Raw genomic sequence first — 19,199 nt, 5'->3', positions numbered from 1 at the left:
GATGTAAAACCAAGTAAAGTAGTGAAATGTTCCCACTGGAGAAGCTAACACCAGAGAGTCAGTCATTTTTGCCTGTAAAATACTTGTTTCTCAATCAATTTATCATTTCAGCTCTAAAAACAAGGTGTCGGTGTACAGGGAAGCAGCAGCTGAAACATGGAAATGACTCGGTAGCTCAGTCGAAACATGATGCAACAACAGCCAAAGTTATGATCACTACAAGTCTGACCTAACGTTAAAACACGTTAAAACATCCGTTTGATTTCCACAAAAGTGCACTAGTGGAAAAGAAACATCCAAACCTGGAAGCTCATCTATAGACGTGTTTAAACTTGTCATTCCTGTTTGGTGATGCTGCACAAACCGGTGTCAAAACAAGGAGCACTTTCAAAATTATGTATAACATAATTTACATTTCCAACACATGACCTCACGCTATTCAACGGCTGATCACACACTGAAAAGAATCCCATGTGCTCCAGTCTGCATTCAAATCCACATACAGTGCATCTGCTTGGGCTCTGATGGGGAACTTAATTACGGGATATTCGTACTTCTCATTCTTAACTTCCAGACTAAGAGGACAACACCTTAAGCTTTTGTTATAAATAAAGTTAGATGGAAAAAAGGCAACATTAGGCGGATTAGAGCTAAATTTGATCTGACACCCGCTGAGCTGTATCGTTAAGATCAACACTGTTGGCCATAAAAAAAAGCAAATGTTCTCATCACATACCATCCAACACCCACACTAACACGAACACACATAAAAAAAAAGCACATATGCAGCATTGTAGGACATCTTTCCTTGTCTCATATTCACATCTGCAAACACACACCAAACAAAAACTTAATGAACATCTTACCTGTGAATAGTCAAAGTCAGAGAGAGGTGCTATGCTTTTGATGTATTCGATTCTGAATTGGTCCTCTGGGTTGGCTAGCGGGACAGGGGGTATTAAAGTGCTCATCGCAGACACTATAGTCTACAAAGCAGAAGTTGTGAGAGAAAAAGAGACAAACATTAAGCAGGATGAAACAAGAGCTGATCGTAAGCCTGTGTTATAATCAGTGAAATGGGATTGCACTTGGATAACTCACCACTATGGCATCCTTCACGTTTTTCCGAATATCTTGGATTTTCTGTTTCTTTTCTCTGCGTTTTTTTGGAGGAGGGGGGGGGGGGGTGACAGAGCAGACATGTGAGGCAGGGGTCAACAAAAACAGAAAACCACATCAGACAGAAACAACACATCTTCAATTAGGACGGTTATGAGTAAGACGGGGCTGACTGCCGGGTAACACAGAATTTGACAACATGTACGTATATAGTGAGGTTGAGGCGGGGAATACGTGACAGTAGGAGACGGGGTAACCTCAAAATGTAAGATGGGGTTGACTCAAACCAACGTTAAAGGGAAATGACGATGTAGTCGAGATGTTTCTTGTGTTTTGGTTTCTTAAACCTGCAGGATCGTTTCTCCTAGCTAAAACATCCGGCCTCACGTTCACAAACACTTCACGACTGAGGATTTTCATGCAAAGTTACCGGACTCCGACATGTACTGGGCCTGTTTAAAATAGACCACTGGTAAGATCAATGCCATGCAAGGCCTTGCAGCAAAACAAATCATCAATAGGCCCGTGTCGATCACAACCTTTCACCCCCTCACATGAAACAGGAAACAGTGAATTAATTGGCATCGGAGATCCTCGCATATGTATGATAAAGTGAACATGTGCACGGAAAGGAGGTGGAGGAGGAGGAGGAAGAGGAGGAGGAGGAAGAGGAGAAAAGAGAGGGAGAAAGCAGATATTAGCTGCTTTGCATTGGGATACTGGGCCCAACAGGCACTGCAGTGCCTGGGGAAAATCCAATTCAGGGGAGGGAGGGTAGGGGGGGGCTGAGCTCCGGCCCCGGCAGTGTTGTGCATTAGCAAAGGGGGGGTACATGGACGAGAACAAGCGGCCGGTGTCACATCCAGCGGCGGCGGGGCTGATGTTGCACTCACTCCGCGTTGAAGCCGTTGACGTGTAGGATCCTCATCTGCTTCACAATGGTGCTTTTTCCGGACTCTCCCGCACCTTCACACACAAAACACACACACACACAGACACACACAGGGAGAGAGAGAGAGAGAGAGAAAAAACCATGAAATATCACGTAGACACGCTGGTAAATACAAACAGCCTCTCCGTTACCATGTTGGCTTTGCTTCTTTTTTTTTTTTTGGAGACTGGGGAGGGAGGAGGGTGTGTGGTGGTCGGGGTGGAGGGGGGGTACTGGGGGAGATGAAGCCAGTTAATTGCAGGCTCCGGTGGAGCCTCGCTTCCATCAATATCCACCCCCATGACATATTATTGCGAGCGCTGTCAAACGGGGCTACGTGTTCGGTAAACGACGGGGATTAGCTAACACTTCCCCGGCGCTAGCCAGCAGCCTTACCCAGCAGCAGCAGCCTGTGTGTGGCTTTGTACGCTTGTCTCTCCTTCTGCAGCTGCTTCTCGATCTTCTTGTTCGCCTCTCGTTGAGCCTTTTCGTCGATGCGTTGATCTTCAGTCTTGCTGTTGCCCAAACAACCCATCTTCCGTCGCCCTAGCCCCCCTTTTCCTTGTGGAATCGTAAAAAATAAAAAATAACAACAAAAAAAAAACCACACACGCGCACACACACGCCAAAAAAAAAAAATAACAACGTATGTACGTAGAAAAAAATAACACCAGGGCTGATGTCGGGAGAAGGGGGGGGTGAGGGGGGAGGCTCGGCGGCGACACGGGAGGGAGACTATGGTTAAAAAAATAAAATAAAATATATATATAAAAAAAGGGAGGGGGGGTGGGGAGGGGGGGGAGAGAGAGAGGAAGGAAAATCTCTGCGAGGCTTCTCCTCCGTCGGAGGGAGGAAGACGTTCCCCCCGCTACAAGTCCGCTTCAGCCGCAGCCAACCGTCATCCACACCGCCCGCTAGCCTGCTCACCGCCGGGGAGAGGACGCCTCGGTTCCGCGGAGAGAAACGGCCCCCCGGAGGGTGAAGCACACGCGGACACACGACGAGGGGACGAGCGAGAGAGGGCGGGAGGGGGGGGGGGTTCTTCGGGTTCTGCGGGAATCCGGTCAACTGCTCCCGTCGCGTCTCCGGCCCCTCGCTTCTCTTCGGCAGCTCCGTATTTTTTTTTTTTTGTTCTATCGGTGTTTCTGTCGCTTTAACTCAGCACTGCCTCTCGCTGTGGCACCAGGAAGTAGCCGCGCACCATGGAGGAGGAGGAGGAAGAGGAGGAAGAGGAGGAGGAACACACACCTCCGTTCCGTTCTAACACTAACCGCCAGCTACGGGTGTTTTTACATGGAGGCAGAGGACTCATCAGACTGATTAGCGAGGAGCAGTAATGGTGGAAGTCTTCTTCTTCTTCTTCTTCCTCTTCCTCCCGTCAGAGAGGAGGCCCTGACCCAAACCGGCAACCCATTTACAGTGTGTATGTGTGTGTGTGTGTGTGTGTGGGGGGGGGGGGGGGTGCGTGTGTGTGTGTGTGGGGGGGGGGGTACGTGTGTGTGCGAGTGCGTGTGTGCGTGTGTGTACTGTTTTGTCTTTATGGTGGTTTTCCTCAAACACAAAGAGTATACAAGAAGTATTAATATGAACACGAGTATATGTATAAGTATAAACATGATACTTATATTTATACTGTATACAACTACTAGGCCCTGACCCAAACTGGCAACCCATTAAATTGTGTGTGTGTGTGTGTGTGTGTGTGTGTGTGTGTGTGCGTGTGCGTGTGTGTGTGTGTACTGTTTTGTCTTTAGGGTGGTTTTCCTCAGACACAAAAAGTATATATGAAGTATAAATATGACTATAAACATGAGTATATGTATAAGTATAAACATGATATACTTATATTTATACTGTATACAACTACTAGGCCCTGACCCAAACTGGCAACCCATTTACAGTGTGTTTAGTGCAGGTGTGTGTGTGTGTGTGTGTGTGTGTGTGTGTGTGTTTGTGTGTGTGTGTGTGTGTGTGTGTGTGTGTGTGTGTGTGCGCGCGTGCGTGTACTATCTCTGTGGTTATTACCCCAAAATAAATGTCAATAAATCTGGCAACCATCATTTTAATCAATAAACAATAAAACATAACAAAAAGTTCAGTGTTCAAAATGTTGGTCTTTCTGACGGCGATCCTAGAAGTATATAAGTAAATAAGAAGTATAAAAATTAGTATAAACTCGACTGTATGTATACGTATAAACAGTTTATACTTAAAATTATACTTCATACAACTACTAGGCCCCTGACCCAAACTGGCAATCCATTTAAAGTGTTGAGAGTGGGTGGGTGGGTGTGCACTAGCTGCTACCCAGCTCTGTGGTTGTACAGTAAAATAAGTGATATAGTAGTAAATGTACTACTAGTTACTGAACATCACTGTGTGTTATTATACATATTATATTTTGTGATCGTTACTGATAAAGAACTCAAAAGTTAACAAAACAAGTCCAAACTGGATATATAATCTGTTACAAGTTAAAGTCCTGCATTACAATAATAATTATATATATATAAATTCACATCAAAATATACTTGACTATCAAAAGTAAAAGTAACCTTTATGCAAAACGATACACTTCAGAATGGTGTATATTTTCTCATGGATAGATGTTATAAAAAATGGTGGAAAGTAACTAGGTACATTTACTCATGTACTTCTCTTCTCTGTTGCAGAATGTACTTAATTACCAGAGTGGTGGTTGGGGTCAGATGCCAAGAGCTTCAGCCATCATTGCATTGCAAAAACAAGCGGTCATAATATGCAGCGCTACCTCTGGATGCTACAGTGATGCTAACTTAAGCAGAACCCTTAACCTGACATAGCCCAGTCAGGCCGGTGCTAGCTGGTTAGCATGCTAACCCTGTTGGAAGCAATGTGAGTGAAACAGAAGCAAAACTAGATTTAATATTGGTGTTTCCAACCATGCAGACAAGCTCTCGGCAAGTCCTCGAAGTTTTATGCGAATTAACATCAAATTAACATTTCAGTAGCTATAGCAAAAAACGTACACATAGGCCTACAACCTTTAACCCTGATAGTCATATGAGTGAACTGCTGTGAGCTTCCACGCCTGTCGCCTGGGGCATGAGTAACATAAATGTAACATGCATTATATGCAATAAGTAGGGACAGCAAGTTCATAGAGGAAAGGCCATATCCTGTTTTGCAGAAATTCAGCATCTCTTGCAAGGGATCAGCTGACCTTCAATAATTTGTTAAACTGTTATCTGTTCACCCAAGGACGGGGCTAGGTGGATAGCTTAGGCGTGACCATAAGAATAAATACTGTGTGCTTTCTTTGTTTCTCATCTCAGTCTATTACTCTGCACTGAGATCCATGTGTCACTTGTACAATAAACTTCCTGGTAGTGAAGCTTCTCAGGCGTCTGGGCCTTGTTTACACTCGACCCCAGAGCCCATTAGATCTAAACAGGAAAATCACATATTGGACATATTGAAACGTAGCATTGTTGATCGGTGGTATCTGTACGTTTCCTCTGCTGCTTTATGTTTGTTTTATAATTATTGTGATGGGGATGGTTTCGCTTACAAGACAGGTCATTATAATACAGCCTCTGAGCAGCACTACGTTTACAGGGCACACGAGATGCTTCTGTGATGAGACGTGATGGCCGGGATCTGGTAAGCGTGCTGACCTCAGTAGAACAAGAGTTAACTCAGGAGTTGTTTTCCACTGCTGAGGACAGCTCTTGGGGAGTAAACGGAAGTTTGAGGCTGAAGTCGGAACGTTTGATCTAGTTTGGTGAGTAAACACCTGTTAATGGTAACATTGGCTGTGTGGCAATATGTACATATAGTCTCTTTAAAGAGGAGAAGGGGGGTTACAGACCAAAAGGGTAGGAAGCTACTACTTATATAAATCCACAATTAAAGTAGCTTGGATTCGATTCATTATCAGCTAAATTAACCCAGAGCCGCAAACATCTGATATATAACTGCGAGCCTGTCTTTTTATATTGCATTATGAATTAATCTGTACTTTGTGCCCTCCGCACGATATGAGCTTTTGTCTTGTTTTCATACGACGGCCATTTATGTGTGCTTAGGGTCTGTCTATGAAACATCTGTCTGTTTTTAGACATGTGTTTATATGTTATTCTATGCTTTTTTTAAATCTAACTGCCAGGGACGGTAAAACTAGCCTGCATGGCCTAATCTGGCACATCTACATGTTGATTAATGTGCAGTGTCCCATTTGAATAAACAAACATAGATATAACAACTGGCCCAGAGCCTCAAAACATTATGTCCTTTTCTAGAATAACAGAACATATCATACGAACGACAATATCATGGTCATAATGTACATTGTAACAATTGTAAGACAAATGAGCATAAGCTTCATAAAGTATGTCCTCTTACTTAAACAAATTCTAGTGGTGTCATAGGAAAGTTTGATAACATTAAGTTTGATAAAGTCGTAACTACACCAATAGAATATTATATTAATAACTTTGGATCAGATATAAATAATGTTTGGCATCATAAGGTTTAAACCTACCTCGTATACGTAGTTCACTTCTGCAAGTTATAAATCATGTTGAACAACTCTTGTGTGAACATGATGCAGGCCCACTTAGTTGACTATCCAAGAATTTCCCCAGCCCAAACAAGTAAGTTCTGTAAATTCACCTCATTAAAACTACGTATCAGTTAGAAACCTTACATGACACCCTCTTTATTATCAAGTACATCCTCTCTGTCTGTTTGCGGAATACTCTGAGGTAAAAGTTTGTCAAAAACAGAACAGGTACCTGTCCTTTACAGTCACCATAGTCTGGCAGTGAGAGGTATGTTTATGGCACTTGTGGCGGAAACAGAACAACTGTCACTGTTGTGAGTGTTGTCTGACATTTATGTTTAGCTTGCTGTGGTTTCCTCTCAACCAGACCAGAGTGGGGTATGTATCTTTTCTCAAGGGTTTGACTTGAACACAGCACTTTACATTTACACTACCAATGTGTTCTTGAGGTGAAACATTGCTTCTTACTTGCAATACTACCCTGTTGCATTCAGGAAAGTCTGAAACAATGTTCACAGACATACGCTTGTGTTGCAAACACTCATAGATCACTCGGTAGCATTCGACAACCATGAATGAGTATTCATGTAACGTACAACAAGGAGCACACTGTTATTGTGTCCTTTATGCAAACAAAATGCAAATAACAGTTTTCGTGAGTGTGACGAAGTTGTGCAGCATGCAAATCCAAACAGGAACCCTCACCTCACCTGTGGCAATGTGAAAACAGCGGCACCACCACAACCCCACCCTAACAGACACAGATCCTTTCTCACCACTTCACACAGCAAGGTCACAAATAGAGAGACTGGCCCACACCATCCTCTAGTGGTCAGACGAAGCACTGTTCAAAAAGCTGACAGTTCCCCATGAATGTCACAGAACCAGGTTTAGTACCACAAACGATCGGCCTTTAATTTGAGAAGTATATTTAGCTGCGGCTTCCTCTCAACTAGACTAGAAGGGTGTGAGTGTGCTTGTTATATCTCTCAACAGCCAAATTTCATCAACATCCTCCCTCCAGGCGAAATACATTCCGATTATTATTACTTCACCTGGACGTTCTGGTTTCTCTGAGCAGAGTTAAAAACTGTTTTAATCTTCTAAAGTGGAAAGTTTCTCTTTGTGCTCACCTTAAATCAGAGTTCAGAACGTGCACACACGAGCCGCATTTTATTACATAAACAATGACTTTAAGTATGAATTACCCTCCAATATTTTGCAACACACAATTCTGAAGTGGGACAGTTTGTATACACTGAAAATGTACTTTAGTTAAGTAGACTAAACTAAATCTTCTGAAGTTAAACTATTAAAACAACATGTTTGGCAACAAGCTTTAAAGAATCACTACAATATTTCTGTGTAATAATAGCAATAGAAATATTAGATATTTAATTCCTCAGTATGTGTGCTGGGTCTTAAGAAATGTTCAGATCCTTTTCTTAAGCAAATACAGCAATGAAACCATCTAAAAATACTTTACTCTACAGGTTAATTCTGGTTTCAAAGTCTGACGAAGATATATTTAGTATTTTCAGACTTGTACTGCAAAACGACAACTGCACAGCCAGAGTCTGGGATTTGGTTTCCTCACTAAGTTTATTCATAAGGAAATTAGCATTTTGAAAATAAAAAAGAGGCTCGGCATTGTTATCGACATTAAATAAATTCATAAAATAAATCTAAATACCTCGTCTTTCTGGCATCAAAAAGAGTATGACTTCCAGTGAACTGTCACAGTAAATCTAATAATATCTCACACTTAAAAGAGTTATTTTGTGTATTATCTAACTCTCCCACACTTATTTACTGGCCCTGACTGTAATTTAAGCATGTACCGTAAAAACAGAGCACACGTCCAAGTGATATATATAAAATTAGCCTCCTTGAAATTTTTTCTAAGGCCGGAAGAGAATTTTACAGCAGTCTCTTTAGGGACACAGGCTCTTGATAAAGCAGAATAATAAAGTAAAGAAGAAAAAACAAAAAGGAGGCCGAGCGTAGTCCAACGTCCTTCTCATGCGGTGTGTTTGACTCTCATTTAGCTGATTGAAGTACAGAGACCATTCACACACCGCCGTGTTGCTATCAGGATCATCATAAATGGGACAATAACTCATGGTCCTGCACCATCGGTTGGTTATTACACTGACTGGGAACTCTGGTGCAGTTTGTGGCAAAGTTCAGTGAAGTCGAGTCAATGATAAAACCCATTCAGACGGATGCAAAGTTCACCCGACTCCACTTGTATTTAAAGGAGGAGGAGGCAGGTGTGGGGGTGTGTGTGTGGGGGGGGGGCGTTCTTCCACAGCTCTTGAGTGGATGAGTAAGCTTTTCCAAAATATGTTTTCTCATGCAGGCGAGCGGCTCAACACACAAAAGAAAGACAAGAAACGACAATCGGCGACTTCCAACAGGCAAATTCTTGGCCTACCTACAATTCCACTGCTCATTTCTATGCAATGCACTCGCAGCCTGTTGTTCGGGCTCATGACGGGTGATATGGCTGCGATGTGAAACAGCCAGTTAAGGACATCTAGGAAAGCAGTAACAGATATTATCATCGCGCTGCACAGAATCTGATCCAAAAGACCTAACAATAAAGTGACTTCCTTTCCAAGAAATAGTAGGAGCTTGCCTTGCAGTTCCCATCCCTGCGTTCATGTGCTAAAATATAAAGTCTATGGACACTCTATTAAAAGATTCTGGCGATTTTCTGAATTGTCCTCTGGTCAGAGATGTGTTTTTTTTTTTTACAGTTACTGCACCTTGAAAATATTACAGTGCTCACTACAGTAATTATTATATATTTTCCAACTATACCAGTGACTCAGTGATTCATGACTAGATTAGTGGAAACTTTCTGATATCTTGCATGACTTATAAACTATATCACGTACTTGTCATCCGAAGTCTAAAACACAGGCTTTATTGGACGGAGGTTAATTTCCAGTCACATCACAATCAGGGCTTATCTACAAGAACATGAGTTTGCTGGCTTTGCAATAAAACAATAGTTGTTTTGAATAAATTGCAAATTTTGTAATACTAATAGTAAGAAAAACAAATATTAAGAAATCCACATTTGAAAAGCAGGAAATATTAAAGGTAATAGAAGCTCTTGCTCACCAGAAAACAAAGATCATTAACTCTGACTATGAAAGAAACGAGTTGAAACAACTGAAATATTATCAAAATAGTTTCTGCAGGTGAAATGATGGATTACTTGTCTAATTGTTTCAGCCCTGACATAAAGTAGATCTTTTTGTGTAATGTGTGAACGCACTGAATCCATGTAATATTTCTATTATTAGTTATAAATGATTAAGAAAAAATCTAAGAAAAATCGATCGAAATCAAGAAATCCTCTGATTGTCATTTCTGCAACTGACCAAAGATTTTTAAACCATACCTTCAAACTGAACAGCAAGAAACCTTTAAAGAGAATAACTTTTGAGTTCTGCAGAACCTTTCCACAAAGCTGTAACTATGTCTGAAATGATCAATTGTCAGCATGTGTCACACGACAAATACAAATGGCTATAAATATGACCAAAGGTGTACGGCTCCAGCTCTAAAACGAACGTGGCAGCTCGTTCAGGATGAAGGTTCAAATGAAAAGTTCCTCGTGGCTATCATTATTCAACTAAATACCCGCCGCGAATACAAACAGATAAAGTAACCCAGATTAGCAAGCATACGTTGCCTTGAAATGTAACACTATTTGAAAGGTGTCCACTTTCAGAGGAACACAAACCACCTCAGTCCTCTGGCATGCAACAGGAGGCCGACTGGAGACCTGGAGAGTATAGTCCCGAAGGCCTCTTAAGAGAAACCAAAAGTGGCCTGTGGCTCGTGCCGAGGCTCCTGGGTGGCAACGGTGACAGATGCCGTGGCTCCCAAAAATAATTGTGACCCTGTAGCGGTGAAGAAAGTGGCCCAAACCCCATAATAACACGCTGAACTCACTGTGACACAGGTCACACATGCTGTGTAGTTTTCAGCAGTGGCTCATGGAAGAATGTATGACACTTCCCCGTGTGACTTCATTAGGATGAGCCATTTCTTCCTGTGTGTAATTACTGTGGGCTGTTTACTCAGGAAATTAAACTGGTGGCCATTTATTATATAGAGTAGCAAGGCACTGTATTGTTTACGGTAAGGCAGAAACACACTGAAGTGGTTTTACGAGCGACTGAGCTGAGAGTGGCTGTTTTTGTTGTAAATGTACAGACATTTAAATATTGTTTTTCCTCATCAGCGTTTCTGATCAGGACTCTTCAGGAAACGTAACCATAATAGCAGCTAAAAATAACTGCTTGTCCTTGGAGGGTCGCAGGGACAGGGGACAGGTCACCAGTCTATCACACGCCTGAAACTCAGAGATTTAAAACTACTAAGCTCACATCTATAATTGTGCCGCCCACTTCATCATTATAATCAAAATGAAATTGAAACTGAGCAAATGGAATCGAAACCTCAACATTTTATATGCGTAGTCTTCTATTCCATGAATCTTCCTACAAAACTCTCTTATATAAAAATATGATATAATATAATATTTGTTTAATTAAAGCTTTGATCTAGATGTACAAGATTCACTTTAATCACGCTGTAATTTTTCCTTTGTTTGTCCTTGGACAGATGTCATACTCCACCACAGGGCACTGTACTTTACTATAGTTTTACGATACTATTCAACATATACTTATTCATAGCAAAAACTGTAAAATTGCTACAATTAATCAAAAGGCTATTTTTCATCTGTTGTCCAACAGATCACTCACGCCCTAGCAGGATACAATAAAATAAGATAACATAAAACTTTATTGATCCCCAGGTGTAAAATTTTGGATATACTATCCTAAAAATATACCTGTGTGTATGCAGAGCAAACATGGGCCAACACCTAAAAGCTAAGTTGCTTTAATACATTTTTGTAAACTAAATCCTGTTACACTACTGTATACTCCATATTGCACTTTAAAACTCTACTACTATTCAGTGGTTTGTGTTAGATTATCCTACACTGTACATGTATATACTGGTCTCTTTATAGTACATTACAGACTAACAAACTCCTTTATACTCTATATGTTACTGAAGAATACTACTGTGCTATACTAAACTACAGTATTAGCCACTATACTCTATCATTTTTACTAAGTTTAATATAAAGGATGTTCTTCATTTGTTGTCTAACCATACACTATACTATACTATAAGTTTGCTGAGTAAACATGTCTCTACATATTTCTCTATACTAAAGCCTACTAAACCTTACTCTTCATTGCAATATACAACACTTTACTATACTAGACTACAGGTCACATTACTACACTACATTCTACTCAACTATGCTTTTTAACTTATTAAATAACTTACTTTAAATGTGCCAAATTTAGTCAAAATGCTATTCTTCCTGTTGTCAGTGGACTACACTATACTAAACTAAACTATACTACACTACACTAAACAACTAAGGATGTTTTTTAGTTATTGACTCGAATCAGACATTACTGACAACTGAAAACTATAATATACTATAGTACAATGATTTCCCAGCACCTCTGAAGACTATAAACACTATATTAGAGTGTACTATACTATAGGCTACTTTACAACTCTCTAGTTAACATCCTTTATTATGAATTCAAACAAATGCTACTTTAAATGGCACTGACAGGTCTATCTCTTAACATCTGGACATATGACCAACAGGTCAGATCAATAAGAGGACTATGACTATTCAGAGTAAATAAAAGATAAGTTGTCTCTGTCTCTCTACATAGACACTAAATACTACTAAACTCCACTTTACAGTACACACACATCCCTCTACTATACTTATATTTTACTACAGGAAAGTTCTCTACTACACAAATATAGATGGATTTACTTAATGTAGATGTGTCACAGTTAGTTCAAACAAGGGACACACTCTTACACTCGACTTTAGTAAACTATGTTATTAAGTTGTCTCTCTACAAGTTGTATTTGTAAACTAAAGCCAAATAAAGAACACTATATATAACAATATACAGTATTCTTATATCCTAAATGCTCCTTTACTACATTATAGCTATACTATACTACAAAAACAACTGTATTGGAGCACAGATGGGCTGTTTCCTATTTACTACACCATGTTGTACTACAGGACTACTTCACTAGACTAGTATATAGATGGATGTATTTGAAATTACTTCATCTAGACGTGTCACAGTTAGTTCAAACAAGAGACACACTCTTACATTACACTGTATTATACTACTTCATACTGTATTTGTAAACTAAAGCCAAATAAAGAACACTATATATAACAATATACAGTATTCTTATATCCTAAATGCTCCTATACTACAATATAGCTCTACTATACTACAAAAACCACTGTATTGGAGCACAGTGGGGCTGTTTCCTATTTACTACACCATGCTGTTCTACAGGACTACTTCACTAGACTACTATATAGATGGATGTATTTGAAATGACTTCATGTAGACGTGTCACAGTTCAAACAAGAGACACACTCTTACATTACACTATATTATACTACTTCATACTGTATTTGTAAACTAAAGCCAAATAAAGGACACTATAAATAGCAATACACAGCTAAATGGTCCTATACTACATTGTAGCTCTACTATACTACAACAATGACAGAGTGGGGGTATTTTCTATTTACTTCACCATGTTGTACCACAGGAGTACTTCACTGGACTAGTATTTATGGCAGTGGTAAACATGGCCCTGTGGCCTGGAGCTAACCGGCCTCAGTAAACCAGTGGAACCTGGAGCTCACTGACAACCTGGCAGACTCCACGTTAAAGCCGAGTACACGAGGAGGCTGCCGGGACACAGGGCCACGGTCTGGACGTCCATCTTCAGCGTTGGTCCCCGACAGCCGCGGGGGGTGAGTCTCCACAGCTCAGCCGCCAGATGTGGCACCGGGCCTCGGCACAGCGTGTGGAGGAGGCCGGTGCGTCCAGGTTTCTACCCACAACACCACAACAACAACAGACAGGCACCTACCGAGCAGCAGCAGCCGATGGGTCTGCTTGTACTCCCGCTTCAGCTCCTTCAGCGCCCGGTCAATGCTCTTACTGACTTTCTTCGCCTCCTTCTCGGCCTCCTTCTCCTCCACCAGAAATTTGTCCCAGTTTTTCTGCTTTTGGACGCTTGTCTTTGGCAGCAGCTGCAAGCGGCGGCCGCGGTCCTTCCCTGTCCCCTTGCCGCCGCCTCCTCCACCGCTATTACCGCCACCTCCTCCACCTCCACCACCGCCACCTCCGTTCTGTATGAGCACGCCGTCGGTACCGGTGTCTCCGCGGCGGTGCTCCCCGGCCGAGAGCCTGGCAGGGTCCCCGGGGCGCACCGGGCCGCCGCCGGCACGCAGCGACGAAGTCTCCCCGCATCCCCCGGTGTCCTCTGGGCGAGCTCCCCCGGCTCGGGTCGGCACGGCTGCGTCCGGAGGCTGGTCCGAGTCCGAGGTGGCGTTGGAGATAGAACCGCTCAGGTCCCCGAAGAGCCGGGGACGCAAGCTGTAGCACAGCCCCATGTTGAAACCAATATGTGTCTGTGAATGTGATTTCTCATAAATTAAAATATCCACAAAAATCGCAGTGGCGCCGCCAGCCCTAACGAGCCATCGTCACATTGGAGCTCCAGCGGTGCGAGTCAAGTCCGGATCCGAGGCGAACGCGTGAATGAATTATGCTCCGACATTTGCTATATGTCATCTTGCATTTCCCCCCGTCAGCCTCCGCTCCGTGGCTAGTGGATCACCTGATCCTTTAGTGGACACTGCGGGTCCACCTTACCGTAAGTAACCAAAAGCACAACCTTGGAGGAGAAACGCGTCGATCCGCTGCGCAGACAGTCAACAATCCTCCTGCACAGCTGTTAGGTGCAATGCACGCCTCGTCATCTCACTACACTTGGGCCGTTTCGAGAAGGCGTCTCGGGGTTTTCACTGCTGCGCGTCTAAAGACTCCTCCTGCTCCGAAGTGAGTCTCTATCTGCAGCTGGACACTGATGCTGCTGAGAGAGACAAAGTGGAAGTATAAGAATATATCAGATTTCTGATTAGAACACACGTTTTTTGTTAATTCACACAGAGATTAATGAAATAATATTGACATTATTTCATTACCTCATCCTTAATCCTTATGTAATGTCTCGTTTATACACAGGACTGCTACTAATCAGCGTGTTTATTATTTCTATTATCATTGTGACATTTTCTAAATTCCTTCTCTCCATGGGCCATTTATTGCAGATTCATTGTATAAGATTTAGATGAAAGAATTATTGAATACAAAATAAACAAAGTGAGGTTTTCACTAGTGTCTTTCATTTAAATTGTACAATTTGTTGTTTTCCTCACGCTAGAATGGACCTTTATATTTTAATACTTTATATTTACACCAGCAGTGGGTCCTCTCTATGGAGGCCGCCATGTTTTTTTACAGTAGCCCAGACTGGACAAACTAAACCTTTTGAGTTTTTATGACAACTGAAGGCTACAGGTTCTCCTTCATGTTAGGAATTGGGGGTGTGGTGAGGGGTATTCAGCTGCAACATGCAACTTCACCACTAGATATCACTAAATTCTACACACTAAACCTTTAATTGATTTTTATAGGATAATAGATCACTTTTTAGAATCCAATAGTCCCCGACATGTGGATTGAATATCTTGTCATCTAGATATGGGTTCTGGGACCTTTATGGATCCTTGAGTTGCTCTCAGGTTCTTTAATTCCGATCTCAATCAAACATTCCATCACCCAGTCTGATATATAAAACATTTAGACCTTGCTCTAACTTTCCCATCATCAGTCTTCTAATCTGGGCGTCACCAGTGATTCAACACCATTATGTTATTGTCCAACTGGGGCTCATCTTGATTAAAGTGTTGTATAACCAGGCTCCTTGGAGATATGTGTAGTTAATCAAAGGTCAGAAAAGAGTTGGGATTATAAATGTCATAGGGGCTGAAAACACGGTCAGATGCAGAGATGGAACTAAACCACTAGATGGCGCAGTTATAAAACACATTCTGGGGCCTTCACAGGACAGTAGCTCAGCTTATGTAACAACAGAGACTGCTTAGAAACATGGGTATCCAGTAGTTTTGATTCCCTTTACTATTTGTATCAAAATAATAGAAATGGTATTTGTTTTTGAATGAATTATCACTGTTTTATTACAGTACTCACATGGTAGTAACCTAGATAACTGTACATTTGAGCTCCTGGGGTGAAATATTAATAATGATAAACATTATTTAATCCCAGAGTGCTGTGTTGTAGATTGGCACTATGTCAAAGTTCAATTTAAAAACTTTATTATAGTTTATTTTAAGTTAAGTTAACTTGAGCACATTTAACAAAACAATCCCATCACAAGACTCCAATATTGACTTTTCTGGGACTTTTATTGTTTTATCACTGAGCTGATGTAGTTTGCTTATTTACACCATGATAAACTTTCCTCTTTGTCTCTGAACACTTCAGGAACTTCTCTAAAAGTTCCTTCACACTCAAAGTTCTTTCTCAACCTTGGATACAGTTGTTTTTTTTTTTCATCTCAAAACATAAAGATATGACAAATTCTGATATCATTATCTTGTAATATCTCACATTAACTATTCATATCATTACATCATTTATTTTATAACTATTTTAAAACATACCTAACACGACTTTATTGTGAATAATTTTACGTGTATAATCGTAAAGTGTATAGAGCACCATTTACATTACACATAATTCAGTAGTACTTAGATTATGATTTTATTTTGGAAGTCTCTGCGTTGCCAAAGAGACAGGAAGCCGTCCCTGGCAATGGAGGGAGCTGAGAGCAACAGCTCGGTTATTTCTCCTGTGGTAGGTCCACGTTTCTTAACTCTTACTTATATTATATGTTAGACTCTCATCATTTAGTAGACATGTCTGTTCAATGTCTGTACAGTCTTCTGTCGTAAACATTGGTCAACATTATTATAATTATTAAAAGGACAGTGAAGAACATCTAATGTCACTTTATGTGCTCAGGTCCTCACTGTATAACCAGATTGAAGCAGCAGGGCTGTAAAGTCCAAATACCACTATTAATAGTTTTTATATCATCAAATGGGCTACTGAGGTCATTGCACCGGTAATAACATGAATACGACAGTGAGAACATCAAAATAATTCTGAAAAATAACAGCATGACACAATGACAGCTACTGGAAAACTACTAATAACAAATAACTATAGATAATTAGAGGTATGCATACGGGAAAAGACACATTTTATAAAGGGCACAGGGAGTGAGAGGGCAACTTACATCAAACATTCAGAATGTCTGGCTCATTTAATATACCTGACCCTAACCCTTTTTCATCAGGTAAACCCCTTAGTGTCTGACTGTGTGACCTCTGACCTTTGGAAAACAGCTGCCAAGCATCTGCACCTCACCTTCAAAAGTCTGTATTTACTGGTTTCCTTTGTTTTCCATGATAATATGTTGAATATGTCTACAACTGCTTTGACAAACCAAGCTGCTTGATGGTCTCAGAACCTGCCTTGGATGTTTTTCAGTATTGTCCACATTGATTGATAGTCGTTTCATTTATAGTTTGTTAAAGCCCAAGATTTTTCACAACCTCAAGCTGTTCCCTTTAATGAAATATGAAACTACCGGTCTGGTCCCCCCCTTTTGAAAAAGCAATGTCATTCTTACTAAGTGTCTACACTTGTGATAGTTTGCCTCATCTGACCCGAAGTCTTACTTCAGTTCTAAGTACACTGGCCCTAATTACTTCAAGTCTAGCCAAGGTGTACTTTCCACTCCTGTCCGCTGCAAAATGTGGGTTGAAAGAAAAGGACTTGATAACTTGGATAGAAGAATATGTTGGTCAAGAGAACCTGGTTCTGTGTTTTAAAGATTCATAAAGTGCAAAAAGAGTACAGAAACAAAAGAAAGAAGATATCATGGGATGTCTTTCAATATTGTATTTTACATTTTATATCGTAGACCACAAGGCAAGGCAAGTTTATTTGTGTAGCATATTTCAACAATGCAATTCAAATAAACTGCAAAAGGTACGATGACAAATTGTAAAAGCAACATAAGATAATAAAAAAAGAAACATTTGAAGTGAAATTTAAGAGTTATATGGAGAATAAAACAGAAAATTTGAGTATCACAAGATTGCCTTGAAATGAACTTAGTAACATTCCTGTCAATGATAATTTAAGACTATGTAACAGTTAAAGAGATATAATCATATATTGTTTGCTCGACAGTTCTATACTGGAAGCTTTAACACTATAAAACAATCGGGCTTAGATTAAGAAAGAGTTTAGTGTATTAATTGATAGTGTAGCTCAGAAACACGTGAGTACAGATAAGTTTAAATAGTTCTAACACCTTTTAGCATCACTTTCTCACTTTTATGTGACCGGTGTTGGAAAAAAACTGGTAAACCCTCCGGTGTTGGAAAAAAACAGGTAAACTCTCCGGTGTTGGAACAAACCAGGTAAACCCTCTGTTCTTGAATAAAATTCATGAAAAGTCTCGGTTTCAAAACCCAAAAGCTGCTGCACGCTCCGGTTCTCTCACTCACTCTGCAGCTTCTCCTCTGCTTCCTGGCACACATTCTTCAGCTCATGTCAACTTTAATCCACTTCCCCTTCGACAGAACAGCGCCCTTCCTCTGTCCGTGAGGGCTTAGCTTACAGCTCAGGGCGGGTGGGACACCGTGCAACAGGCAGGATTGTCTCAGCTTCACCTTTCCACTCTGTCCCTCGCCAGGTAGACATCAGCATCTTCTGCAGAGGGAAGGCCGGAGGAGGAAGGCCGGGGGATGGATGCTCGTGTTCTTCAAGGCCTTTGAGTGAGTTTGCAGTGGCAGGAGGAGACAGCACAGCAGAGGGCAGATAAGTGGTTCATCTGTGGCGGGATGCTGCCTGTGTGGGACGGTCAAAGTTCCTCGGTGCAGGAGAGGCAGGGCTCCCTGTGGACCATGAACCGCTACACCACTCTGAAGCAGCTGGGGGACGGCACGTACGGCAGCGTGCTCCTGGGAAAGAGCAACGTAACAGGGGAGCTGGTGGCAATTAAGAGGCGAGTCTGGCCCCCGACGGACATGGCAGAGACACACTGGGTTGTTTTGTGTCCCAGTGGTGAGCTGATTAAAACCCTGAGCGGCTGCTGCAAGGTGCTCGGAGGCTGAGACATGTTGCAGAAAAGAGAAGATCATCAAGGCTTTTGTCTTTGTTTGCATCTCGTTAACAGGGAACAAACTATTTAAATTATTTTGAAAATCAACTCATGCAGGTTCTTGTAGTTCTGTTTCTCACTTGTCCATAAGAAGTATTTTCAACGTTGAGCTGTTCATGAATCTGTCTTCTGCGAGAAATGAATAATGAATGTTTTACGAGGCTCCACCAGGCACTGTTTGTAAATGTAAGGTTATAGTGTAAACTGATACCGGCGTGACAGTGAGTTGAGTGAAAGTGCTCTGTGTTGCTTTTAGAGTGTCGGGAAGGATTGGTGAAAACAAGGCTGCAAAGTTAGTTTATTTAGGATGATATTTTGTACTTA

The 19,199-nt window shown here is 41.3% G+C and overlaps 1 protein-coding gene across 2 annotated transcripts in view; it reads right to left on the bottom strand.

The window, feature by feature from the left end:
- The window catches only part of LOC128454268 (guanine nucleotide-binding protein G(olf) subunit alpha), a 45,525-nt gene extending 31,007 nt beyond the window's left edge, over nt 1-14,518 (bottom strand). The window contains exons 1-4 of one of the 2 annotated variants that reach the window (XM_053437622.1): nt 13,635-14,518; nt 2,013-2,085; nt 1,102-1,156; nt 867-986 (exon numbers count right to left, since the gene is read on the bottom strand). In XM_053437622.1, the coding sequence (XP_053293597.1) occupies nt 867-986; nt 1,102-1,156; nt 2,013-2,085; nt 13,635-14,160 (774 nt within the window). In that variant the 5' untranslated portion in view covers nt 14,161-14,518. Of the gene's footprint in view, nt 1-866; nt 987-1,101; nt 1,157-2,012; nt 2,086-2,446; nt 2,775-13,634 lie in introns of those variants that run through there. The other variant, XM_053437623.1, reaches the window with a different exon arrangement.
- Nucleotides 14,519-19,199: the final 4,681 nt, after the last annotated feature.

The sequence above is a fragment of the Pleuronectes platessa genome, chromosome 13 (assembly GCF_947347685.1).
Source record: "Pleuronectes platessa chromosome 13, fPlePla1.1, whole genome shotgun sequence".
NCBI lineage: Eukaryota > Metazoa > Chordata > Actinopteri > Pleuronectiformes > Pleuronectidae > Pleuronectes > Pleuronectes platessa.
This window is presented reverse-complemented; position numbering and strand designations above follow the sequence as displayed.